At 42.3% G+C, this 26,871-nt stretch overlaps 2 protein-coding genes across 4 annotated transcripts; both read right to left on the reverse strand.

Moving 5' to 3' along the window:
- Nucleotides 1-207: 207 nt before the first annotated feature.
- LOC109896191 (Krueppel-like factor 15) lies at nucleotides 208-9,162 on the reverse strand. Of its 2 annotated transcripts, XM_031818298.1 has the most exons (3): nucleotides 9,000-9,162; nucleotides 5,247-6,314; nucleotides 208-3,002 (listed from the first exon to the last, which is right to left on the reverse strand). In XM_031818298.1, the coding sequence occupies exons 2-3, from the start codon at nucleotides 6,257-6,259 to the stop codon at nucleotides 2,834-2,836; spliced, it is 1,182 nt and encodes a 393-aa protein (XP_031674158.1). In that variant the 5' UTR covers nucleotides 6,260-6,314; nucleotides 9,000-9,162; the 3' UTR covers nucleotides 208-2,833. The 2 variants fall into 2 exon arrangements, with proteins under 2 accessions (XP_031674158.1, XP_020346077.2); XM_020490488.2 differs by lacking the exon at nucleotides 9,000-9,162 and having other exon boundaries at nucleotides 5,247-7,418.
- Nucleotides 9,163-10,072: 910 nt separating this feature from the next.
- On the reverse strand, nucleotides 10,073-25,765 carry LOC109896177 (solute carrier family 45 member 3). Of its 2 annotated transcripts, none has more exons than XM_020490469.2 (8): nucleotides 25,616-25,765; nucleotides 13,212-13,904; nucleotides 12,843-13,084; nucleotides 12,593-12,705; nucleotides 11,967-12,451; nucleotides 11,542-11,807; nucleotides 11,120-11,347; nucleotides 10,073-10,989 (listed from the first exon to the last, which is right to left on the reverse strand). In XM_020490469.2, the coding sequence occupies exons 2-8, from the start codon at nucleotides 13,351-13,353 to the stop codon at nucleotides 10,798-10,800; spliced, it is 1,668 nt and encodes a 555-aa protein (XP_020346058.1). In that variant the 5' UTR covers nucleotides 13,354-13,904; nucleotides 25,616-25,765; the 3' UTR covers nucleotides 10,073-10,797. The 2 variants fall into 2 exon arrangements, with proteins under 2 accessions (XP_020346058.1, XP_031674241.1); XM_031818381.1 differs by lacking the exon at nucleotides 25,616-25,765 and adding an exon at nucleotides 15,867-16,222.
- Nucleotides 25,766-26,871: the final 1,106 nt, after the last annotated feature.

The raw sequence follows: 26,871 nt of genomic DNA on the forward strand, positions 1-26,871 counted from the left end.
GCAGAGACTTGTAGGAACAGCCTCCCACTGTGCCACAATCAACACCTTTATTTGGGGCAGAGACAAAGCAACAGTTTTACAATCTTTGAATGTCACTCCAATGAAAGAATAGATGGACATAATGACTTTCCAATGAAAGCATGGATCATTTTGTTTCTTGAAATACACAACAACAACAAAAAGCCATGACTCAAATAATGACGAGGATCATGTTTACATTTTCTTATCCTTTATTCTCATACATAGGAAAATAGCATTTCTGGTATTCAATTCTTTTTTGAACGTGTATTTCAGCAGAACTGAATTATTACAGTAGTTAGATAGAGTTACTGGGAGAGAGCGACCTATGATTGAAAGTAAGGCAGAAAGGGGAAAATGTACAATAGGACTGAATCAGAGGGACCCGATCAGCCATGGACACACAGCTGGGTCAGACGTATGTCTAGGTGGGTTGATGTGGTCGTGATCTAATCAAACGAGTCATGTCCAAAGAAAGAAATACACAAACAATATTAAAAAACAACAAACTGTTTCTGTAATGGCAAGATATCCATTTAATGATGATGATTGCCCGTGATACTGATGGAGTTTACCCATCCAAATGGGTAAATGTGTTTAAAAAAAAAGGTTGGCTCATCATAAATTCTGAATCACTGGGATCGATGGCAAATGTGAGTGATGGACTGGACATTTGAGTACAATATAAGTGGGTTTAAAGCGCATGTACCCACTCTGGTTTCTCTGAAGGAATATGGGCCAAAACTGCTACCCTGAAAAGTCCATTGTTTTCTCTATATGGTTTCCTAAGTGCAGTAGCCTGTTGAAAAAGCACATTTTACACTCAAATCCAGAGCTACAGCTTACATACTGGTAGCAGAGCCCTCCAGTCCTTGGCATAGCATTTAGAAAACAACTTTATTGTCCATGTCTTACAGCACACATCACACACAGTTGAGACAAGCACAGGGTAAAGCTGCAGTGCAGGGCCCCTGGATGGAAAGCATGCTGTGGTGTTAAGGGCCCAACAGTAGAAGAACATCTTTAGGATGTGAATCCAGCAGCCCTTCAGTTACCAGATCAATTCACACCTATTTTTCCAGTGCCCGCCACAGGATTTGAACCAGACACCTTTCAGCAACAGGTCCAATTCCTTAGCCGTTGGGCTCCCTATAACTTTTCTCCATGCTTAACCCTCTCCTACTGGACATGCTAACATAAGTGCACTTGAGAACAGAGGGCTCATATTGATGAGGTGTGATGGGTTAACTCATTAATGGAAGAGTGAGTCTTATAATTAACTCCCGTCTGGCTGATCTGATGACCCCTCAATAACATTCCACAGTTTCACTAAGCACAGACACCACTGGATAGCTTAATGTACTGACTAAGGGTTTTTCTGGAAAGGAGCTTCTATATGTTCTGTACATGTTAAATTTTACAGACACAGATTGGACAACGATCAGCTGCCCTTTTCAGGTACAGTACTGTACACTATAAATGACTAGCTTTGCTTGCTGGCCTAACCTACTAACCTTTACTACTGTAAATGACGAAGCACTTCTTCATATCGGATTGCTTTGCATTGAAAAGCCCATGTATAAAACATACAGTATACACATAAGTAGCTTTTGCAGAGTCTCTTTTGTCAGTTTAACATTGATTTCAAAGACATATAAAGAAAGTAAAAGAGCTTATAGGTTTAAGAGTGTGGACCAGGTGGGCTGCGGTGTCTGCTGGTTTTCACTCAGTTACTTGCCTTCAATCAGCATCTGACGCAAACCAGGTGGCTGTGAGTGGACTCTTAACTAACCAGTTATTACATAATGGACCAGTAAAGCACCATGGTGAAAACCAGCAGACACTAGTCTGCAGCCCTGACGTCTTTTAGGGAGTGGGAAGAGGCACGAGGTCAGGGAAGCGGTGATAACAGTACTGAATTGGCTGTTAGGTCAGGGGGGGGATGTGATTGGGCCAGAGGGTTGGCACTATGGGGAGCAGGAGGGGATATGTAAGAGATTTAGACTCAAACCTGTTCTCTGAGAGAATCTGGCAGCTCACATATCAACACAGTACTTTCAAATTTCAACTGGGCTAATAGCACAGATTATGGGCTAGAATGAGCTGGGCCAGTGCATTTACCTCAGACTGTCTTGAGGGTCTAACTCCTGAAGCAGATTCACAGAGCAATATAATATGTAGAATAGAATGTGTGACAGTGTAGTCTTTTAAACACAATCTAATGACATATACAACATTATCTTCTGAGAGTTAGACCTTGTGCAGCTGCCTGTCACACTTGTCATCTGCTAAGGGTAGCGAGGTGTGTGTGTGGCAGGGGGATTTGATTTAACCTAAAGGCCTGAAATCCGCTTTAAGCTGAACAATCACATCCTTGAGATGGCCGTTACCTGTTAGTTCACTGTCTAGCACCAGGACAAGCCCTCATCTGCTCTGCTGCAGGAGGGAGGAGAGGAGAGGGTAAAGAGGGCAGAGCTCAGCAGGGTCTGAATCAGATTCAGAACCCTACTCTAAGTTCTGGCCCAGGTCTGCTCCTGTAGCACCAGTGTCCTGATGAGGACTCAGACTCCCTAACGGGGCCTTCCCGGGGAAGGTCTGGGTGGATGAGTCTGATTAGTCTGTTCGCCTGTGGTCGGGTTGAGGTTGGACTGGGCAGGCACAGCCAGGGTGTAGGTGTGGGACCAGGCTGCTCTGAATTCTAGAGGCAGGTACTAATAATTCTGCCGTCCAGGTCAAGTGCTGCAACGGGGTTACGGGTGGCATCAGGATCACGACTGGGCTGAGCTGGGTTTGCTGTGTCGAGATGCTGGCTGGGTCAGATGGTAGTTCTGACGATTCTGCCAGGCCGGGGGCTGCGGTGCACCTTGGTGTGTTTGGAGAGGTGGTCACTGCGGGCAAACTTCTTCTCACACAGAGAGCACTCGTAGGGCTTGACCCCGGAGTGGGAGCGCCGGTGACGAGACAGCTCATCAGAACGAGAGAACCTACAGAGATAGAGGTGCTTTAATGATTTCTCAGAATTTTATTTGTTTCTACGCTAAATACTTAGTTCAGTTGGTTCCAGCTAAGTGTGTCAGGAGGCCTGTTATTCCCACTGTTTGATTGCCCCCAAAATAGAGCTCAGACCCAGCTCTGAGGGAAATAGGAACACTAAATGGTGGGTCAAACAGTATTTACAATATACAGTGCCGTCAGAGTATTCATACCACTTGACTTATTCCACATTTTGTTGTGTTACAGCCTGAATTCAAAATGGATCAAATATGTTTTATTCTCACCCATCTACACACAATACCCCATAATGACAAAGTAGAAATTTGTGCACATTTATTGAAGATGAAATACAGAAATCTAATTTGCATAAGTATTCACACCCTTGAGTCACTAATTTGTAGAAGCACCTTTGGCAGGGATTACAGCTATGAAGCTTTCTGGGTAAGTCTCTACGAGCATTCCACTCCAGGATTGTTTAACATTTGCCCATTATTCTTTTCAAAATTCTTCAAGCTGTCAAATTGGTTGTTGATCATTGCTAGATAACTATTTTCAGTTCTTGCCTTAGATTTTCAAGTAGATTTAAGTCAAAACTGTAACTCGGCCACTCAGGAACATTCACTGTCTTCTTGGTAAGCAACTCCAGTGTAGATTTGACGTTGTGTTTTCGGTGATTGTCTTGCTTAAAGGTGAATTAGTCTCCCAGTGTCAGGTAGAAAGTAGACTGAAGCAGGTTTTCCTCTAGGATTTTGCCTGTGCTTACCTCCATTACGTAAATGTTTTATCCTGAAAAACTACCCAGTCCTTGTTGATTAGAAGCATACCCATAACATGATGCAGCCACCACCATGCTTCAAAAATATGAAGAGTGGCACTCAGTGATGTGTTGTGTTAGATTTATCTCAAACATAACACTTTGTATTCAGGACAAAGTTAATTGATTTGCCCCTTGTTTTTGCCGTATTACTTTAGTGCCTTGTTGCAAACAGGATGAATGTTTTGGAATATTTGTATTATGTACAGGCTGACTTAATTTCACTCTGTCATTTAGGTTAGTGTTGTGGAGTAACTACGTTGCTAATCCATCCTGTTTTCTATCACAGCCATTAAACTCAAAATGTTTCAGTCACCTTTGGCCTCATGGTGAAATCCCTGAGCTGTTTCCTTCCACTCCAGCAACTGAGTTAGGAAGGACAACTGTATCTTTGTAGTGACTGGATATATTGATACATCACCCAAAGTGTCATTAATAACTTCACCATACTCAAAGGGATATTCAATGCCTGTTTTTTTTTATATATATATTTTTTTACACCCATCTACCAATATGTACCCTTCTTTGCGAGGCATTGGTAAAACTCCCTGGTCTTTGTGATTGAATCTGTTTGAAATTCACTGTGCAACTGAGGGACCTGTGTGGGGTACAGAGATGAGGTAGTCATTCAGAAATTATATTAAACACTATTATTGCACACAGAGTGAATCCATGCAACTTATTATGCAAATATTAGGCTTATTTAGGCTTGCCATAACAAAGGGGTTGAATACTTATTGACTCAAGACATTTCAGCTTTTCATTTTTAATTCATTTGTAAAAAATTCTAAAAACATCATTCCACTTTGATATTATGGGGCATTATGTGTAGGCCACAAAAAAAGGAATCTCAATTTTATCCATTTTAAATTTGTGCTGTAACACAACACAATGTGGAAAAAAGTTAAGGGTTGTGATACTTCTGAAGGCACTGTACAAACATTATAAGTATATCCTTTCACATCTTCTAACTACTTTAATAACCCAATCATTTCCTTACAGAGCTCACTGCAGTTACATATTGGGAAACTGTAACTGTTAGCAACAGTGAGTGTGTTGTAATATCTAATATTTGCTGAGCTTCTATATTGTTACCATATCATACCAGCTATACTCCCTACCTCTGCAGAGACAGAACAATATTTTCTTTATGCTCAGCTTTGTAAAATAATTACAGTGAAATACTGTATTTCAATATCCCAACAAAAATAACAACCGTGATAGAGCATCTGTTTGTCACTGTCATCATCATAACCACTTCATTTTAAACCAGTCATTACAGGCTTTTTTCTTCTCCCTCCGTTTTAGTATCCTATCACATGTTAATGGCTAGCCTATATAGTAATAAACTACATTTAACAAACCCAAGGTTCCTGTGTTTTCTCTGCATGTTGACTAGCATTGTTATGATTTAACCCACCTCCAGACACAGTCAGGCCAGCTGCAGGTGTATGGCTTTTCTCCGGTGTGTCTGCGGAAGTGGGCCTTCAGATGGCTGCTCTTAGTGTACATCTTCTCACAGCCCGGGTGAGAACATTTGTGTACCCTCAGCGTCTCTTTAGGAGGGGGTCTGTTGACCCTAGGGGGGGCCATAGATTTGACCACAACCCCTCCACTGTGACCCCCAATGACTGTTGCCCCAACAAGCCCCCCGGCAATCCTCACAGTGATCGGTAGAGGGGCAATATTCACGTACTTCTGGTCTGGAGCGTCCGTGCTGGCTATGTTGAGAAGGGTGGAGGGCACCTGTGAGGCCAGCAGGGTAACATTCTGTCCTCCGTGGAGTCCCAGAACCAGGTGGGCCAATCTCAGCCCACTGGATGCACCAGGAGGAGAGCCTGTCTGGGGGTGAGGCTGGGCCAGAGGCAAGGACTGGACCTGGAAAACCAGGGGTGCTCCCAGGAACACTGAGGGGGTGAGGGGGGATGGGCTTCGGGTGTGAGGGCAATTGGGGGTTTGTGGGGTGGGGGGTGACAGAGCATTGCTGGTCCCTGGCTCACTGTGTCCCCCTGAGGAGAGGGGTTGTTCCATGGAGCTGGAAGGGGAGGGAGCTGGCTCCTCTATGGGTTCACTAGAGAAGAGAACCCCCTCTCTCACCAGCTCCATCTTCTCCCTGAGGAACTCCTCGATGTCCTCCATGGTGGGAGAGAAGGGTGAGGGCAGGCAGGGGCTGAAGTCAGGCAGACCCTCTGTGGGGGTCAGATTTAGTCGGAGCAGGCCCCCTTCCTCTTCGTCATCCTCCTCCTCTCCAGGGCTGAAGCTGAGTCGAGCCCCCATGTCCCCGGCCTCGGGACTGTAACAGGAAGTAAAGCTCCCCCCCTCGCTCCCCCCCTCACTGCCCTCTCCCTCTACAAGCCCCAGGGAGACCAGGCTAACACCTTCCCTAAAGAGGTCATTATCAGAGACCAGCGCTCTGTTGCTTAACGACACCATTGATACAGTCCAGATACAGTCCAGATACACAGGAGAACCACGCTTCTCACTACACCTGCATAGAAAACGTTGGGGATACCGCAGTTAAAAACGTAATTGCTGAATCATGAATAAGAATATAATATTTAACACCGATTTAATTAAGTACCTAATTATAGGGCAAAATAAATATCATGGGGATGTATAGAAAGGGTAGTTGAAAGCATTCATTCTCGTAAGAAAGTCAAACTCATTCAATTGAATGCGTTTCATTAGCAAGATCTCTTTAGTTATTACCATTTCGCAACCTGGTAATAATAACTGAAACCTGACAATCTACAAATGACTAGGCCAAACATCCAATCCAATGGGATCAAGGCCTACACGCATGTACTGAAACAGAGCAAATCTTATCACCAAATTAAAAATAATGAACACGTTAGTGCTTTTTAATGTTTTCCTTTGAAAACCATATCGGCGGTTTTCCTTTGAAAACCATATTGTGGGTGAAAATGGCATTTCTCTTTTATTTGTATTACATTTCACTGTGACCTACTACGACTGATAATCAGGGAGTGATGCAGGCTGTTGCTGAGTGAGTAAGTCAGTGGCCGTGTTCGAGGGGATCATAACCACAATATCATGGGTAAACTGTGACTGACCGATCTACAAATAATAATGAGTTGTTATTCATGATGCAAGGTTATCAGTCAGTTGGCAGTCACCTGCAGTTTTGATGTTCTCGAACACTGCCAATGAGTGGTGGGGAGGGAGCGCCGGAGGGGTGTGTGTGTGTTGAGCACAGTCATTGGTGTTGACAGAGCGCTGCAGAAGGAAGTCATGACACGCGATGTGAGAACAACAAACTAATAAACTAGCACTAGCTAGCTACTTACTTCTCCCTCATAATTCTTGTTTGCCTCGTTCGCTGTATCCTGACCACCCCCAGTCCTACCAATCATTACTAGAGCCAACACTGCAAGGGAGAGAAACTGAGAAATAATCATTCAACAGTTTCAGCGAGAGGATCGAACTATGTGCTTTCTCTCTGGGTAAACTATGTAGCCAGGGCTCAAAATTAAGGGCCCGTCGTCGTCCCGGGACGATAAATAAAAATGTCTGGGATGATTTGAACAGACTCTAGGACAGTTCTAGGCCGATAGATTCTAAATCATACAACTACTGTACATTTAAAAAAAAAAAAAAAAAAGTTAAGCAATGAGGCTAATGCAACAGATCAGAACATTTAGCTTAAAATAATGAACTATTTCTTCACATTAGTGCAGCAATGTGCACACAGCAGTAACCTACACGCGAATGTTCCAAAATGCAATTAGCGGGAACGCACCTTTCTAAAAAGCGCACCACGCATGCGAGGGGTTTCATGTGACAGAAATGAAAATATCATTTTGAAATTTTGAAAGAGGGGAGATCTAAAGATGCAACAACTAGCATGGGTTGCTAATATGGCTAAGTTTGAGTCTTTGCCTGCTGGACAATGAAAAAGTTGATTTGAAAATCAATAGAAAAATAGAAAATGTTGGTTTCAACGGCATAAGGATTTTACTTCTTTTTTTTTATCATTCCCTCAACATATGGTCTGATTTTGGCTAAGCTACTTTGAAACAAGGGAAGACATGCCTCATGAATAAAATATTACCTAGTCTACATTTCCATGTACCTAATTCTTTTTGTACATTTATGCTAAATAGATTTAAATATTATTCCAATGTCTTTTTTAGAGGATTCTTTTGACAGCCCCATTTATCTATTTCGGTAGTAGGCTACTCTTATTAGCCTTTTAAATCTATGAATGACCTATGTCCTATGAGTAGACCCAATTTAATTTGGGACGATTCATCTTCAGTTTAGGACAGTTTAAAATTGCACTTTGGAACGATTTTGGGACAGTGATGAAAAAACGATTGAGCCCTGTATGTAGCAAGCTAACATTGGTCAGAAAGTTGAAGTCAGAGGAGAGAGAGCGGCACGCTGCGGCACAGAGCGGAACCGATTAACTCCATTACTAACTATCAAATTATAATAGCAGTGATTGATTAATAGTACAATAAACTCTGTTGATCCACTGGACTCATGATGGATGGCTTCTCTCCATTTCGCTTTCCATGTTGCTCCAGAGGGGTGGATGACTAGACATCAGACTGCAGCCACACATTAACTTACTTTAATTAAATAAAGGAAGCCAAAAAGCTAACTTTTTGGGCTTTTCGATTTATAGTTCAAATTAAATCATTTGGTGTGATAAACCATTAACAAAGGGATACATGTAGAGAACAAGGTAAAGCAATTTTACCAGCTGTATTTAGATTGTCATTATGGAGACACCTATTGAATAAATGTGTCAATTCTTCACTTGCTGCGAAAAACATTTTTGGGCCTAGTTCAGGCCTTGTGGGAGGGTTTTGAGCAATAATTGGCTCAACATTGAAGCTGGACCTGGCAACCCTGAACATTGGCCACATGACGCGCATATGTGTATCGGGCGCAAAACAACATTGAGCAGGACCGTAATAAGTGCGTATTACACCGAAGTGAAAACTGTCATAGTTCATCGATTGTAGGCCTATCTTCGACATCCGCAAACAGTATTATTTACAACTTCAACTGCTTTTAAATGCAGCGTATGGGCAGGTGAGGCACATGGCAAAAGGGACCTGACAACAGCCAGACAAGGAATTCACAAGTTCGGAGTGTAGGGTCAACCGAAAACAGCAAATACCACTAGTGAGGGTGAACTTACCGTAGATAATCATTAACTATATTAAAACCTTTCGAAATGACCGTCCTGGAAGTTTTTCGCCGTCTTATTTTTGCAGAAAGGGATCCCGTCCTTGCCACAGTTCCATGTTGGCATTATTTCTGTGGTCATTACATGACTGCATTGCTGTACACTAGGAAGCATTGATCCAATTCCGCCGTTCTGATTGGCTAAGCGTACGGAGGCTCGCCCTAAAACAAGGGATTCTATTGGTTTCCGCTCGATGGGCGCGTTTTGCCATTATTTTGGGAACTGTCACTATTGTAGGTTCCTGTCCAAGTAGCCTACTTGAAGGGTGCCGCATTCAAGTGCTAATCGGAACTAGGAAACTGACATTTGACTTAACTGGTCTGCTTGTCGTTATACACGTGTCGCCTTCAGTTAACAAGTCGAACATTTCCAAGTTTACTAGTACGTGGCAAATGTATCCAGTGTTTTCGAAATGTCATATGCAACGTAGCTCATTCAGTAACTATGTCAGTCATGAACTGAACAAGGTAGAGCTTTGCACTGCAGGTATGGTACAATGGCCCTTTTGTGAAACTGTAGCCTATGCATTGCTTAAGTCGTATTAACAGGGACAGCCTTCTTCATTGCTTAACCAAATGTTGGTGTCACTCAGCCCCGTGGAGAGCACATGTATGAACATGAAACTAGAGACCTCCATTCTGATGTTTGGGAGAGTGCAGCAATACAACCTTTATTGCACACAAAGGACTGTTAAGGTCATCATTTAGATTACAAAATGTTTTGTTTAAAATATTTTATTCATTAAAAAAAGAGAATGCTTGCATATAACCTATTAACGTGTGTAATAACTTAACCTTCAATTATTATTATTTTAAAAAACTGGATACATGCAGTGAAATGTGTTTTACAGGGTCAGCCATAGTAGTACGGCACCCCTGGAGCAAATGAGCTATTACCCTGTATAATAACTCATCCTTTCCCTTGATACAATTACAAACAGTTTAAACCGTGAAAAACAAATCAATATATTATGTAAAAAATATTTACCACATTTTTGCATTAGGCGAAAGCATGTCTAAGGACACCATGCCAGGAAAACATGGAATAACTGTACATTTCCCACCTGATGACAATGTATTATGACATTCAAGTACATGGTTTAAAAATAAGGCATTTAGCTAGCAGCCTACAACAGAAACTGATTTACCTGCACTGAGTTCCCTGAAGAATAAAATGCCACATTCCCAATGCATACGTTATCAATACATACCATATCACTCTTCGAGTAATTATGATATCATAGCATCCCGAAAACAGAAGATATACATGTTGGGTTAAGGGATAGGTGACAGACTCTTGATGTTTTATCCAAAACACAATTGGCACCGTTCATATGACTACCTAGTTCTTTGTCAACATAAGAAACTAGAAGGTTCGTAAATTCATTACAATTCCAGATAAAGAAATGCCATAGTGGAATGAGACACCAACCAACAGCAGAGAAATACATCTACAAAACTATATGAAATGTGCCCAGAAGTAACTGCACACAATGCGATTCTGTGGCTGGAAGAAAAAAGGTATGTGCAGAAAGAATGATCTGTCTCTTCGATTGTGTTGTTAACCTCTACCTGTGTCAACACAGCACCTGTCTGTCTCAGAGGTACTGATGTCAGAGCTGCAATCCCCAACCCTTTGAGTCATACGGCATATTTTTCATGCTACAGGATTCTATAACGGACTGCCAAAGTCCAGTAAAAATCTACAATTCCACAATAGAACACAGATACCAACTAGAATCCACAATGGATTAATCCTTTTGCCCCCTCAGCGTTGGAGTGTCGCCCTTTGACCCTGTGAGCTTGTGGAGGTCGCTGCGTGTGAAGACGACCCCGGTGGAGCAGAGCAGGGACAGGAGGCTAAGGAAGCAAGCGGAGGCCATATAGGCACTGACGCTGTGGGATTGCTGCACTATGGAGCCCAGACACAGAGCAGGCAGCACCTGCAGGGGAGAGAACAGTACATTATTAGCCATAATTGTTGAGACAAATATTTGTCCCAAGCAACAAAGACACACATACAAGCACAGGTCAACCGGTCTAACTTGTAGAGAGACGAGCAGCTGTCCTTACCTGGGAGAGCAGGTAGGCACTGTCCAGGATAGCCATGTCCAGACACATCCCTCTCTGAGGCAGGGGTATGGCCTCTCCCTCTCTCTCCAGGGGCAGAGACACATGGGGGGAGGCAGAGGTGAGAAGCGGGGTCTTGCCATGGTCGGGGGTAAGGAGCGGCTTTGAGTTGGTGTGGTCGTCACTTTCTCCTTGGTGAGAAGGTCTGGATTTGGAGCTGGAGAAAAAGACCTGAGAGAGAGATGGGGGTTATCTACCGTGATTACTTCTGTCAGAACGTGACGTTTCGGTCGGCGCCGGCCATTCATCTGGCTCCTGTGTGTGGGGGTTCTGCAGGTCTTGTCCCAGGCCTCTCACCTAGCTGCCCCGCTCTACCCACAGCGCCCTTGCTGGCTAGAGTGGTAATGTATGTGTGTGTGTCTTACCCGTTTGTCTGAGTGGTACAGACACAGCAGGGTGTAGGGCAGGACCTGCAGCACACAGAAGGTATATCCAGTAGCTGCAGCCATGACAGTGACCATCACTACACTCTTTGAGAAGCTCATCACAGCTGTAGCTAACGCTAGCAGGATCACACTGCTAACGTAAACAGCCCGGGTGCCTAGCAACACCATCCAGCGCTCCATCAGGATGGAGCAGACCACTGAGATCAGGCACTGCAGAAACAGACCCACACTCGCCATGCGTACACCTGGTAGATACGAGGGGAGAGTAGATCTATGGCTGCATTGAAATGGGTGTATTGAAAATCTTATAAAAATGTCACAGGGTAAGAAAAACGAAAAGGTCAAATTCGCAGCAACTTTTTGCAGTAAATGAAAAGGATCAAGTAAATGTCTGCCCATCCTACCTTCGTCGTATCGTAGTCTCTCCTGTGTTCCAGGTGTAGCGTTGGGTACTCCACGGTACAGCCCCACTCCCATAAAGTCTGTATAGAACAGCATGAAGCTCATCAGAGCCATCCAGCTGAACAGCTCAGCTACAAACAGCCGCCGTATCACTGCCGGCAAGCTCATACACACACCATACACACGTGGCAGTGCCGACACGCACAGCGACACAAACCACCCCACAGCCATCCGTACACACTGGGTCCGCGATAGCAAGGGGTGTCCACAGTATCGGCTCCTCCAATGGGAAGGGCTCAGGGTGGAACTAACGCTAACGCCCTTCCTGGTTTCCTTTCCTTCCGTCCATCTGTCCTCTGATATGAAGACTGTGCTGAGGAGGCAGGTGAGGAAGATGAGGGTGATCAACGCATAGATAAAGGCCTGCTGGCCACCTAGGTAGGCTGCTGTGGGTGCATGGCTCCAGTCCAGGGCTGGGAGCAGGTATCTAGGATGAGACAGAAGGATCACAGAGGTGTATTTTCTGGTTATCTTTTATGACTTGATCTCTGTCCTATCCACTTTATCTCAGCGAGAGATGTAACCTGCCCCAGGCAGCTCCTGAGGCTGATCTTGAGAGGTCCCTTACCCAAGGCATCCTCCCAGGCTGATCATCAGTGAGTAGACAGAAAAGGCTCTTCTGCTCTCCTCCTCTCCGGGGAACTGGTCTGAGATCAGCGCTTCCAGCGGTGTGAAACAGGCCTGTCGAGAACAGTCATTTAGGCGCTATAAACTCCATAAACACACACACAGTAAGGAGCACTCAAATGAAGAATTCAAATAGTCAAACATCTACATCAATGTTATTGATTTAACAATATATTGAGTTTCTGCTCCACCTGTCCTGAGAACTCCAGCAGACAGGCTGCCCCCACCAGCAGTATCCCCTCCAGCCATCGGGGGCGCTGTGGGTAGAGCAGGGCAGCTAGGTGAGAAGCCTGGGGCAAGACCTGCAGGCCCAGCAGAACCCCCACACATAGGAGCCAGATGAATGGCCGGCGCCGACCAAAACGACCACGCCACGAGTCACTATACGAACCGATCATGGGCACAAAGATCAAACCCAGAACCGGCCCGACTCCTGAGAGAGAGGTAGAGAGGGAAGATCTACTTCCAAGCTCAAGAACAAATCACTTATTTCAACCATGGTTATAGTGTTTACACCCAGGTCACTCATCCAGAACTACGGTCATAGAGTGTTGACTCACCCAGCACCATGGTCATGTAGCGTTCCTCCATGCCGGCCTGCAGCAGTAGAGGGGGGATGTAGAAGGTCCCTGCAGCCATACACACCTCCAGACCACAGGTTAAAGCATTCACCAGCAACAGCTGACACACACGGCCCTGCATGACTCAAAGTTGCTTCCTCTGCCTAAACCTATAACGTCCACTCTATATCTCAAGCTCTGGTCTCTCCCAAACAGTTCGAGACACCTGTGATACAAGAGTTTATAGTGACTGTGTGGACAGTACAGAATGCTCTTCTCTATGCACGTGTTCTAAGGGTGACTCTTCCAGAGGGAAGTCCTTGGGGTACCTGCACATGTAAACAAGTGGGTGGTGCAGAAGAAAAGGTGGCAGGGTTCTGGCTGGTGTTTGTGTCCCATGCTTCTGTGAGGAGGTTCCAGTGTCTCTACTCAAGATAGTGGAAAACAGACAATATAGCTGACCGGGCGGCTTCCCCATGTATACAGTTGTCCGAGCTCACATTGTACTTCTGGCAGACAGAGGTAATGGTAGAGTTGTCTTTCTTGCTCCATCTATTTCGGTCTTACGCAGGTAGAGCAGCAGGGTCAATGGAGGTAAGAGAGTCCAATCCTGTGGTCATGCCTGTTGAGGCCTGATGTAGTTTACTCAAGTCTGCCAATCGCCAGAGAAATCCACACTTGGAAACATGGACCCTGACAGAAGTGAGGGAGAACAGGCCGACATGAATAGAGGCACACCGTGACAATGGATACTATATCATATCTTTAGTCATTACAGGACACAACAAGCTTCCTAATTCTTCTATAGTAATGAGAGCTAGGTTCTATCTGCATTTTTGTCAAAATTGAGTTGACATAACATTGAACAGAACAAAGCTCTACCTATATAGTATTCTAAATATCCCAATTCATGTCGTTAGGAACAAAAGAACACAAGGCAAAAATTGCTGACACCATTCAAAACAATGAGGGGTCAGAACTTAAGCCAATTATCTAGGAAATCATATTTTTGCAGATACAGTAGAACCTTATAGTCTTAAGCTTTCAATATTTAATTGCCCTAATATTGGGTCTGGACTCGGGACTCATTGGTGGGCTTTAGAAATGGGTCACAATGCTTAGCGACTGCCTTTAAAAAGCAATGAATCCATTTGAAAAAGGTCTACGTGGCATCGATATGAGTCAGTTATTTAGTGTGAAAATGTACTAAAGTGTAAATATGATCATTTTGGTCCACTAACATGGGCTGAAGAGCTGCAGTGATTGCTCTCCATCCAACAGCATAGACAGTGCGACAGACCTGCCCAGCAGTTCTGAATTTGTTTATATAAGACATCTTGACTTTTTTTTTTTACTTGAGAAATTCCTCATTTAACACCCGTTGGATGTTCTAGTTATAGAATTTTACATCTTCGGCAAAAAACGACAAATTCAATTACAGATCGAGTTATCTGATTCATTCTGGTTATTTTGAGAAAGTGAAATAGGCTTCTGCATCTACAGTGTCTCATGGGGGGGGGGGGGGCAAGGTTCTATTGTTAGCTGCCTCATCCTGTAACTTGCAGGAGAAACAGGATGGAACTCCAGTTGATTAAGATTCTAAGATGTGATGAACTCCAATAAGACTCTTCAGGTGAGCTGGAATGTACCTGCCCAGGAGGGAAATCAACTGAGTCACTGTGTACATACACCACGACAGGGTGTATGTAGTGGTTGATTCTCTGGAAGGGAAAAAAGACCAGCCCCCCCCACCAAGTTGAGTTCAGCCCAGCCTGACTTGCAGTGTGTACACTGAGGTGTGTCCTATTCTTTCAGTCGCGCACACAATACCCTAATACCCAGTATCAAAACATGTGTACAATGCCTAGATAAAAGGTGTCTGACTTGCATCAGCAAGAAACTGACTCCTAAAGACTTGGCTTCACAGTTGAGGCAACTTGACAAACGAGAGGAAGAATTTGCACATGACTAGTTTGTTCTTTTTTTAATGTTAGTGAGAGTCCGATTGAGGACGAGTCAGGAACAGTAGCTCTCAGAAAGCTGTTCGGAGCTTGAAATGAGGATTTCACAGTGAGCTCTGTTGATTATTTCCCGATTATATTACACATCAATTATTTATTACAAAACATCTTGACATTTCTAATTATCTCACCTCAATGAATAAGGACATTTTAAAACCTACACTTATTTAATTATGTTGAACATGAACCTTGTACTGCAGTGGGCTAAATCAGGGTCACAGTGTGTTTCATCATAGTACTGCACAAATCTGCTTTAAATCAAAAGTATAAACTTCACACATATGGTTATGGAATTAGAAAAAAATAAGACACCTGCACCATGTCAGACAGAGTTGAAATGCATTACATTTTGATTTTGCATCCCAATATTACACTTCATATACATCACAGAAGACTGAAATGTAACAACCATTTGACAGCGAAACAGATTTTTGGCATAAAAAAAAAAAAGTTTAATTCTGAAAAATATTAATAACATTCCACTCATGAGGCCACTAGAGGGCGATTTTGTCATTTGACTGCAGGAAAGTATATACTACGTAGGGCCTAATATACTGTTACATCACTTTGAATTGTTACACTCTTCCTTGCATCAAAGAAAGGTTGTAAAGTCAATAAAAAATTCAAAACTCACTGTCCAACCATAAAATAATCCTGTGTCTCTCGTAGAGCTGTGTCCACTCCTCATGTGCCCATGTCCGTCATCTCTCAGGAGGAAGTAAGTCGTGTGTGTGTGTGTGTCATTTCCCATCAGCCAGGCAATGCTAGGCGTATCTAGGAATAAACCATATTCCTAGGTAACACACCTGTTGTGATGTGTGTTGCACCTGTCTTGAGGTAACACCTGTAACCTATTGTCAGCTGTCGGGAGTGCCAGGCTCAGGTTGGGAACTGGAATATCAGCATCCCCATCACGTCCGGGAGAAAGGAGTCACATCAGCAGGGCAAACAACCACAACAGTGTCCCTGCCAGCCAATAGCAGCAGAAGGGTGTGGCCTAAGAACAATGGTCATAACTGATTATAGAAAACCATCTCCTCAGGACACACTCCTGACAACAAACCCCTTAGAACAATGGTTTCTAACCCTAGTCCTGGAGAGCTTTAGGGTGTGGCGACTTCTGTTCCAGCCCAATATAATTGACTCAACAAATCAAGGTTGTTATGATTGGTTGACTAGTACTGTAACAAAAGCCTATACATCATGTAGCTCTCCGGGACCAGGGTTGGTGACCACTGCTGAAAAATAGAGACACTCTCTGACTCTCAGTGTAAAGATCTAATGATATCCCAGAGGTAAAGAAGCTATCAGTCAGTCACTACCCAGCATGGATGTTTACCGAGGCCGCAATAAAGCTGAGAATCACATCCTGGTCCAACAGACCCACACCTGCCAGGGGAGCATATCAGTGACAACAGGTAGGTAACCTAAACCACCAGGACAGTGAGAGGACACTGCTTCAATAAATCCAAATGAGAGGGCATTGAATGGTCATCTTGTTACCAAAGAAACCCAGCTCTGAGCTCTAGCTACCTTTTCACTGGCACAGAAATTCCAGATGGGTATGAATAATGTTCTAGTCAGGAGAATCAAGTGTTGCTTAACATGAGCAGAGAAATGAGTAATGTAGTAGAGCAAATCAGCACAGCGCTCAATGCTGAAACAAGCACTTTGAAGGCGAACAACACCAAAGTGTTCATGCGGCAGTTATTCAAATTGCTGAATTAAGGGAAAACGGCGCCTGAGGTCACACACACAAAGTCAGTTAACGGAACTATCAGTGTAGCAACAAAGGATCCTTCATGAGTGTATGTTTATCCTCCAAAAACAATGAAAGCGAGAGCACCCTGAGATGTTCATCTCTGAACAATCAGCCACCACTCCCTGGACACACTACGTCATTGCAATGTGGTTCATATTTGTCAGTTCAAAAGACAGTTGAATTTCCAATGTGTTATCATTATGCTTCAACCATCTAAAAGCACAACCAAACAGAAACACAATGTCTGATTTATTTTATTTTTTGCAGTTTTTTGTAACAGTATTTTTATTGGAATTTCACAATTTTCACCCATATTAAGAGATACAACAGAGACAAGGCACACAGAACAAAAACAAGAAAAACAGCACCCACTTACACACAACACATACCCATGCATATACATACGCGCACGCTCACACACACACACAACCATTTTCCTCTTCCCGCTCGGTGCTTCTCTCACCCCATCACCATCATTGCGTCTCTCAGTACATACATTTTAAACAAACTTACAAACAGAAATTAAACAAAAAGGTTCAGTTTAAACCAAGAGGTTAGGTTCCACACATGGAACGTACAGTGTAGTTCTGAAATACATAGATCCCTGCCATTCTAAGAGAATCCTTGCAGCATAATAGCTGATACCTCAGGTTCTAGGTAATTTAGATAAGGTTCCCATACTTTGTAGAACTGGTCTGTTTTAGAATGTACATGTCAGATATTCCAGAGGCACCCATTCAAATAGTATCTTATGCCAATCTTTAATAGAAGGAACCTTATCACTAATCCACTGTAAAAGCATGTTTTTCCTCGCTGCGAAGGTAAGGATGTTGTAAAGCCTCCTTTTACCCACAGAAGTAACATGCCTACTAGGGAGACCTAACAGTAAAGAAACAAAGTCCAATTCTAGATCAACCCCTAGGATCTTTTCAATTTCTTGCAGAACACCAGACCAGCATCTTTGTATTTTGGTACATGACCATAAACAATGTGTTAGGGTGCCTGTATCAGTTTTGCATTTAAGACACTGAGGGGAAGAGGAAGTGGGGCTAAAAGCATGTCTGCGATTTGGGGATATATGCAATCTGTGTATTATTCTTAATTGGATTGCTCTAGTACGGTTACATATACAGTGCCTTGCGAAAGTATTCGGCCCCCTTGAACTTTGCGACCTTTTGCCACATTTCAGGCTTCAAACATAAAGATATAAAACTGTATTTTTTTGTGAAGAATCAACAACAAGTGGGACACAATCATGAAGTGGAACGACATTTATTGGATATTTCAAACTTTAACAAATCAAAAACAGAAAAATTGGGCATGCAAAATTATTCAGCCCCTTTACTTTCAAAGGGAAAGCAAACTCTCTCCAGAAGTTCAGTGAGGATCTCTGAATGATCCAATGTTGACCTAAATGACTAATGATGATAAATACAATCCACCTGTGTGTAATCAAGTCTCCGTATAAATGCACCTGCACTGTGATAGTCTCAGAGGTCCGTTAAAAGCGCAGAAGGCATCATGAAGAACAAGGAACACACCAGGCAGGTCCGAGATACTGTTGTGAAGAAGTTTAAAGCCGGAATTGGCTACAAAAAGATTTCCCAAGCTTTAAACATCCCAAGGAGCACTGTGCAAGCGATAATATTGAAATGGAAGGAGTATCAGACCACTGCAAATCTACCAAGACCTGGCCGTCCCTCTAAACTTTCAGCTCATACAAGGAGAAGACTGATCAGAGATGCAGCCAAGAGGCCCATGATCACTCTGGATGAACTGCAGAGATCTACAGCTGAGGTGGGAGACTCTGTCCATAGGACAACAATCAGTCGTATATTGCACAAATCTGGCCTTTATGGAAGAGTGGCAAGAAGAAAGCCATTTCTTAAAGATATCCATAAAGTGTCGTTTAAAGTTTGCCACAAGCCACCTGGGAGACACACCAAACATGTGGAAGAAGGTGCTCTGGTCAGATGAAACCAAAATTGAACTTTTTGGCAACAATGCAAAACGTTATGTTTGGCGTAAAAGCAACACAACTCATCACCCTGAACACACCATCCCCACTGTCAAACATGGTGGTGGCAGCATCATGGTTTGGGCCTGCTTTTCTTCAGCAGGGACAGGGAAGATGGTTAAAATTGATGGGAAGATGGATGGAGCCAAATACAGGACCATTCTGGAAGAAAACCTGATGGAGTCTGCAAAAGACCTGAGACTGGGACGGAGATTTGTCTTCCAACAAGACAATGATCCAAAACATAAAGCAAAATCTACAATGGAATGGTTCAAAAATAAACATATCCAGGTGTTAGAATGGCCAAGTCAAAGTCCAGACCTGAATCCAATCGAGAATCTGTGGAAAGAACTGAAAACTGCTGTTCACAAATGCTCTCCATCTGAGCTCGAGCTGTTTTGCAAGGAGGAATGGGAAAAAATGTCAGTCTCTCGATGTGCAAAACTGAGAGACATACCCCAAGCGACTTACAGCTGTAATCGCAGCAAAAGGTGGCGCTACAAAGTATTAACTTAAGGGGGCTGAATAATTTTGCACGCCCAATTTTTCAGTTTTTGATTTGTTAAAAAAGTTTGAAATATCCAATAAATGTCGTTCCACTTCATGATTGTGTCCCACTTGTTGTTGATTCTTCACAAAAAAAATACAGTTTTATATCTTTATGTTTGAAGCCTGAAATGTGGCAAAAGGTCGCAAAGTTCAAGGGGGCCGAATACTTTCGCAAGGCACTGTATATATTGTTTTTGCATATCTCCAAATGTCCTCCCACATCTCTTCGTCAATAGTAACAGACAATTCTTTCTCCCACACTTGTTTCACCCTCTGTGTTTTGACAGCAGAAAAGGACCTTAAAGTATCATATTACAGACTTAGACATTTTCCTTTGTGGGAGAAAAAAAAAGCATTATTTCAATGACAGACACATCAGGGTTACCAATTAAGGTGGTGGTCTTCAGAATATAATGTCTTACTTGTAGGAAGCGGAAAAAGTCCTGCTTTGGGAGTCGATATTTCTCGACCATCTGCTCAAATGACAACAAAATCTTATCAGCAAATAAGTCATTTAGCCTGCGTATGCCCTTATTAAGCCATAAGTTAAAGCCAGCATCCAGCAATCCTGGACTGAAATCTGGGTTGTTAAGAATTGGGGTAAGAGCAGAGGTTAGTTTGGACCTTCCCAGGAAGCGTTGAACTGACCTCCATACTTTGAGTGTGTTAAGTGTAACGGGATTATTGCAGTGATCTTCTACAGACTTGAAACTTCTAAAAAATAAAAGATCCTGTAAGGGGTATTTTGAAAGAAGTCTCAATGTCTAACCAAATAGAGGAGTCATCATTTGTGATCCAGTCAGAAATATAACAAAAAGGTAGGCACACCATTGATAGAACCTGATATTGGGCAGGTCCAAGCCACCCATAGAACTTAAAAAATATACCCAGATACATGAAACCTGAGGGAGACCATTTAAAAGGGAAGGGGGGAGAAGTATTAGGTACAGAGTGTAGACTACCAAGTGGCATAGCCTCTGACTTAGTAAGGTTAATATTGTAGCCTGAGAAGTCGCCGAATAATTCAATAATATTAATAAGAGATGTAATTGAAGTCTCGGGACTAGAGATGAATATCAGGACATCATCAGCATACTAGCTTATTTTAATGGTGAACATCACCAATGAGCAGCCCCTGTATAGCAGGCGTTACTCTGATGGCCTCGGCCAGTGGTTCCATAACGAGTGCAAAGAGGAGGGGGGATAAAGGACAGCCCTGTCTGGTACCTCTGTGTATAGAGAAGCTATTTGACCTTAGCCCATTAGTAAGGACAGCAGCCTGAGGATCATCATATAAAACTTTCACCCATTTTATAAAGTTGTCCCCCAGACCAAATTTATTTAGAGCAAATAATAGGTAAGACCACTCCACACGATCAAATGCTTTCTCAGCATCTAGGGAGAGCACAAGACCATCCACAGCACATTGTTGGTAGGCTTGAATTACATTAAGCCGCCGCCTGACATTGTTGCATGACTTACGGCCCCTAATGAAGCCAGTTTGGTCTCCTTTCACAATTAGTGGCAGTGAGTCCTCTAATCTTGTGGCTAGAATTTTAGAAAGCTATTTTCTATCCACATTCAGAAGGGAAATTGGTCTGTAAGAGGAACAAGACTGGACATTTTCCCTTTTTGAGAATAAGTGAAATGTTGGCTTCTCTCAGCGTTTGAGGGAGTTGGTAATTTGAAAATGAGTGGTTAAACATATCACGCAATGGCTCAAGGATCAGGCCATGGAACTCTTTATAGAACTCACTACAAAACCCGTCTGGTCCTGGGGCCTTACCATTTTGCAGTTTCTTAATTGCGAACATTATCTCTTCCTTGGTAATAGGGGCATTAAGGAGGGACCTCTGCTCTTCGGAGATAGTAGGGAGCTCAATCTTACAAAAGAAGTTCTCCATTAATTTGGGTGCATCCTTTGGCAGTTCTGAGGCATAAAGGTTTGTATAAAATTTCTTAAATGAGTCACTCAGCAATTTATTTTCATATAAATGATTACCATCAGTATCAGTAATAGTAGCAATTGACTGAGAGTCAGCCCTCTTTTTAGCTAGGTATGCCAAGTACTTTCCTGGCTTATCGCCATGTTCATATAGCTTTTGCCTGACAAATCTCATTTTCTTTTCAGCATCCTGTGTTAGGAGAGAGTCTAACGTTGATCTAATGACTGATATTTCCTTTAATAGGGCAGGAGTTTTAATGTAGTCTCTCTCTTTAGTTCCTAATTCACCCTCTAACATTTTTTGCTTTTCCCGCTTTTTCCGTCTCTTAGTAGCTGTGTATGACATAAATCAGACCCCTGGCATACGCTTTACAGGTCTCCCAAAGGAGCGAGGGGTTATCTGTTGATTGAGAGTTAGAGAAAAATGCTTTAAACTGTAATAAAATGTGAATGTATGGTCTTTAAGAACGGTTGTGTTCAACCTCCAATGTCTTGACCGATTGAATGCCCCGTTGAGTTTTATGTCCAGGATCACCTCAGCATTATCAGATATGACTATGCTTCCTATCATAGCGGATAAAACAGACTGCAAAGACGTCCTGGGCATAAAAAAATAATCTATTCTAGTCTGACATCCATGAGGTGCAGAGAAAAAAGTGACCTCTGTTGGAGGGATGAAAAGCTCTCCAGACATCCGCATACCCCAGATCATCACAAATAGCTTTAAGTGACTTAGCTTGAGGAGAGAGTGAAGCTATACCGCTGGGAAACTTATCAATAAGGGGGTTCAACAAACAATTAAAATCTCCACCAACCACTGCAGTGTCGGAGTTTAATTCTGAAAAGTCTAGAAATACCTTAGTGAGGAAATCAGGGGTGTGAGCAGGGGGGGGGGGGGGGGGGGGGGGGGGAGTAAATATTCATTATGGAAATGTTCTGCCCTTGTAAAGTACCATTAATTATAACAAAGCGACCAAATTTATCTTTCCCACAATTCAAGACATTAACCTGTTAGAGATGATGCGAATTTTCGCAGCTTTTTGTAAAAAAGTGGTAAGTTCTTTTTCACCAGAATTGCTACACCTCTACTTCTAGATGTAAATGATGAGAAAAACACTTGACCAAACCCCCCTTGTTGTAATTTCAGGTGCTCCTTATCATCCAAATGAGTTTCTTGCAACAGGGCAATATCAATATTATTATTATTTTTTTTTAAAGACAGTACCTTCTTCCTTTTAATGGGGTTATGGCTCCCTCGAATGTTCCATGTACATACACGCAGTCTGTTACCTGCCATTGTATCTTGACCATTCAATATCCAGACTGGATCCTACTGTAAAAGTGGGGTGGTACCTTTTTCCATGTGTTGAACTCCCCTCTATCTCACTGAGCATAAACAAACGATATGAACCCTGAACTATACCCAAAAATGAAACATGTAAAGATCCAAAAGGGGGTTTTCCCTCTAGCTAACATGCAGGGGATTTCAACTCTCCAATGTAGACTCTTAAGTCCGCATTGGCGCTCAATAGCCTCATCCTTTATATGTATGGAAAAGAAAATCAATAGAAGAAGATTGAGGCTCTTCCACCTAAAACCAAGCCTGGGCACCAATATGGATTCACACATATCTCAGCCTGAGCTATAGCGGCTATTACTTTAGCAAGAAAAATAATAAAAGATACGAATATTACTGAGCCGGAGTTTCATGATCAGATTCAACCAAAAATAAACAAAGTTATTCAATGTTGTGGAGGTGCAGCTTAAAGTTATTTACCCGAGAGAGTCAATAAACGCAGCAGCCTCTTCAGGTGTGTAGAGCTTTTTAGGTGATCCATTGACCATAATCTTCAATGTGGCCGGGTACAACAGTGCGTAGTCCATCTTCATTCTCCTGAGTCGAGCCTTCGCCTCATCAAACGCTTTGCGTCTTCGTACAACCGCTGTGGAATAATCATTGAAGAATGAGACCTTTATGTTGACTACCATCAGAGCCGATGTTTCTAGCCGCATCCATGACGCGCTGCTTGTCGGTGAAGTTGTGGAACTTTATAACCACCGGCCGTGGGCGCTGATTGGGACCAGGTATCGGTGCTTGAGAGCGATGGGCTCTGTCCAGCTTCACACGACCAGCCTTAGTGTCCATTTGTAGGTAGCCAGGGATCCATTCCTCAAAGAATTTTACTGAACGTGTCCCTTCAGAATTTTCCGGGAGTCCCACAACACGAATATTGCATCTGCGTCCTCGATTATCCAAGTCGTCAATGTGCTCCGCCATTTCGCACACCTGTTTCTCAAGTGCTTTTATCTTAGCGTCCATAGATGTAATTGAAGTTTCCACTGCAGCAATTCTTCCTTCCGCCTCACCAACACGTTTCACAACGCTCTGTATTTCAGCTGAATGGCCTGCTATTGCTTCCAAGACCGTTCTTATCTTAGCAGCGATCACTTTAGTAATGTTATCAGTCATCTTTTGAATCATCAGGTCCATTGTGCCTGGATCCGCAATGGTGTTAGCTTCACTAACGTTAGCTAGCTCCTCATGCACATCCACAGCGGTGGTGGTTTTGGTCGACTTAGTAGTTCTATTGGGCATGTTGTCGGAGATTTTTGCGAAATAGTCGTCAAGACTCATTATATGGTAACTTATTTAGCCAATTCTACCACTTTTTCAAGCTAGGAGATTAATGTAAGAATATAAACTTACGAATGCCACTAGAGCTCGCTGAAACACCGTGTTCTCTCTACGGCGCCATTTTGTCCCCCCAATGTCTGATTTTTGGTTTAGTTGTCACCCAAATGTCTATCACTGTGCTTTCAACCATTTAAAAGCACAGCATATTTCAAATGGGAATACAATTTCAGATACTTTATTTATACAATAGATTGTCATCACTGTTAGCAGAACCAATGGACCTGGAATGCACCAAGGCACTCTTCATTTAATTAATAAAAATGCCCGTTTTTGTATGGCATTAAACAAACATTTTTTTTAACTCTGAGGCATTTCGGCTGCTTGGCCTTTGTCATGGAGTAAAGATTTCTTGGAACAAAGCAGTTTCCAATCAACCCTGATTTGAGAAGAGGGAGTAGTTACAGAAGAGTCAATATTAATTGGACAACATCTAGTAAACAATACTATCAAATCGCCGACCTTACCGTAAAATGTTTACTTAAAAGCCTTTACCCAACAATGCAGTTCAAGAAATAGAGTTAAGAAAATATTTACTATAAGAAGAAATGTATAGTCACAGTAACTTCAAATTTAAAAGGAGATGTATCTACTGCTTGGATAGTTCCATCTGAGCCACTGGCTTAATCACATTCTTTAACTGCATTTTTGGTTGAGTTGGAGACATGAATCCAACATATTTGTTAACTTGTCGACATGTTAAAAGGGTATTTATTGTATTTCCAAAGTGATATTGAATTGTGTTTGGTTGTCAAAGCAACCAAATATCAAAAAGTTAACTTGGATAGGTCCATCTGTGCACTTAATATGTCTTTAATTCAAGTTTGTCTACAAATTAATAATTGGATGTTGGATTCACATCGCCATCTCAACCAAAAATCTTAACTTAAAACAAATCAAACTCTAAATGCACTTGAAATAAAGCTCGATTTGATTTAGTCCTTTTCTTTAACTGTGGTTGAGATGGAGACGTGACTCCAACATATCAATTATTCATTTGCAGACAATCTGAAATTAAAGCCAGACTAATTAGTGGCACAGACGCAGAAGAAACATCTCCTTCAAAATGTTGATATTCGGTTGCGTTGACAACCAAACAATTCAAAAATCACTAAATATCATTACATTTTAAAATCAACCAGAGCTTACAACCCCAGGTCTATTTTTTCTATTTTTAGTTTAATTCTAGGTTAAACTGAAACAATAGCAGTTGATGACTTTGCAAATGCTTTAGGCTGAAATAGCTTAATTGATGATTTATCATTCATATAAGTATGGTCACATTAAATGTACCCTGTTAAACCTACCCTTTGGAATGACTTTGATAGCAACAGTAAATCGATTTAGTTTAAGTGGAGATCTCTCAAGAATCTGTCTCACTATAGCACATTGGTAATAGTCAGTGACAAATATCATACCTGGGCTGGGCTTGGCTTGGTTAACACCTTGGATGGGAAACCAAAGGGTAGCTGTAGACAGATCAATTCTCCAGGAGGAGATCTGCCCAGCCTATTGTTTTATTGCTGATAGTGGATATAACGTTGAAAATCTGATGTTGCTTTAAAGCGGGGGTGGGAATTTCCAGTCTTGATTGGTGTCACAGTTTTGCCCCAGCTAACACACCTGACTCCAATGATCAACTAATCATGAACTTCAGTTTAGGATGCAGTTTGATTAATCAGCTGTGTTTTCTAGGGATGGAGAAAAAGTGTGACACCAATCAGGCCCTCGAGGACTGGAGTTCTCCACCCCTGCTTTAAAAGTTACAAATTAAACATGTTATACAAGGTTTGTCCATGTTAAGATTTGGTTACCATGATGACCTAATCCTGTTGTTGAAATGTTACCCTCAACAACAGTTAATGACTTGTTGAAATCCAATGTTTTATTCCATGTCACAATACGTTGACAAATGACATTGAAACCATGTTGATTCAATCAGTTTGTACCCAGTGGGCAGTGAAGTGTTTAGATACCCCCATTGTAGTCTAAGGTGCATCTTCTGAGTTGTGACTTTCTGGCCATACTAGAAAGGACAGAGGTCTGGCACTTCCTATCTACAAATGCCATTAAATGAGTCTGTTCTCATAGGCTAGACGTAACATAGTAAATTTAAATCTGGGACACTCAAATTAGTATGACATTATGTTTGGTATGGTGACATAAGAAACAAGGTTACACAAGGCAAAAACGAAAGCAGGGTGAATGGTTGGTGTGGATTTGTGGCAGTATTATGCAAACTTCTAGCAACGAATCTCATCATGGACAACTTTTTCATTTTTAGCTAATTAGCATTTATTTACTACTTTTGAGCTACTTTTCAACTACTTAGCATGTTAGCTAACCCTTCCCCTGACCCTAACCATAACCCTTTAACCTAACCCCTAGCCTAGCTAACATTAGCCACCTATCTAAATTGGAATTTTTAACATATCATACATTTTTCAAATATTAACACATTGTACGAATTGCAATTTAACATATCATACGGATTATAATTCGTAGCATATGATACAAAATTGATGATGGACATCCACAAATGAATACATACCATACGAAATGTAACATCATATTGGCATGTACCGGATTTACATTTACTATGTTACGTCTATCCGAGTCCAGGAGGATTCAATTAAGACAGATTGATAAAGCAGAGATGAGTTTTACTCAGGGA

This window comes from Oncorhynchus kisutch, linkage group LG1, assembly GCF_002021735.2.
Source record: "Oncorhynchus kisutch isolate 150728-3 linkage group LG1, Okis_V2, whole genome shotgun sequence".
Taxonomy (NCBI): domain Eukaryota; kingdom Metazoa; phylum Chordata; class Actinopteri; order Salmoniformes; family Salmonidae; genus Oncorhynchus; species Oncorhynchus kisutch.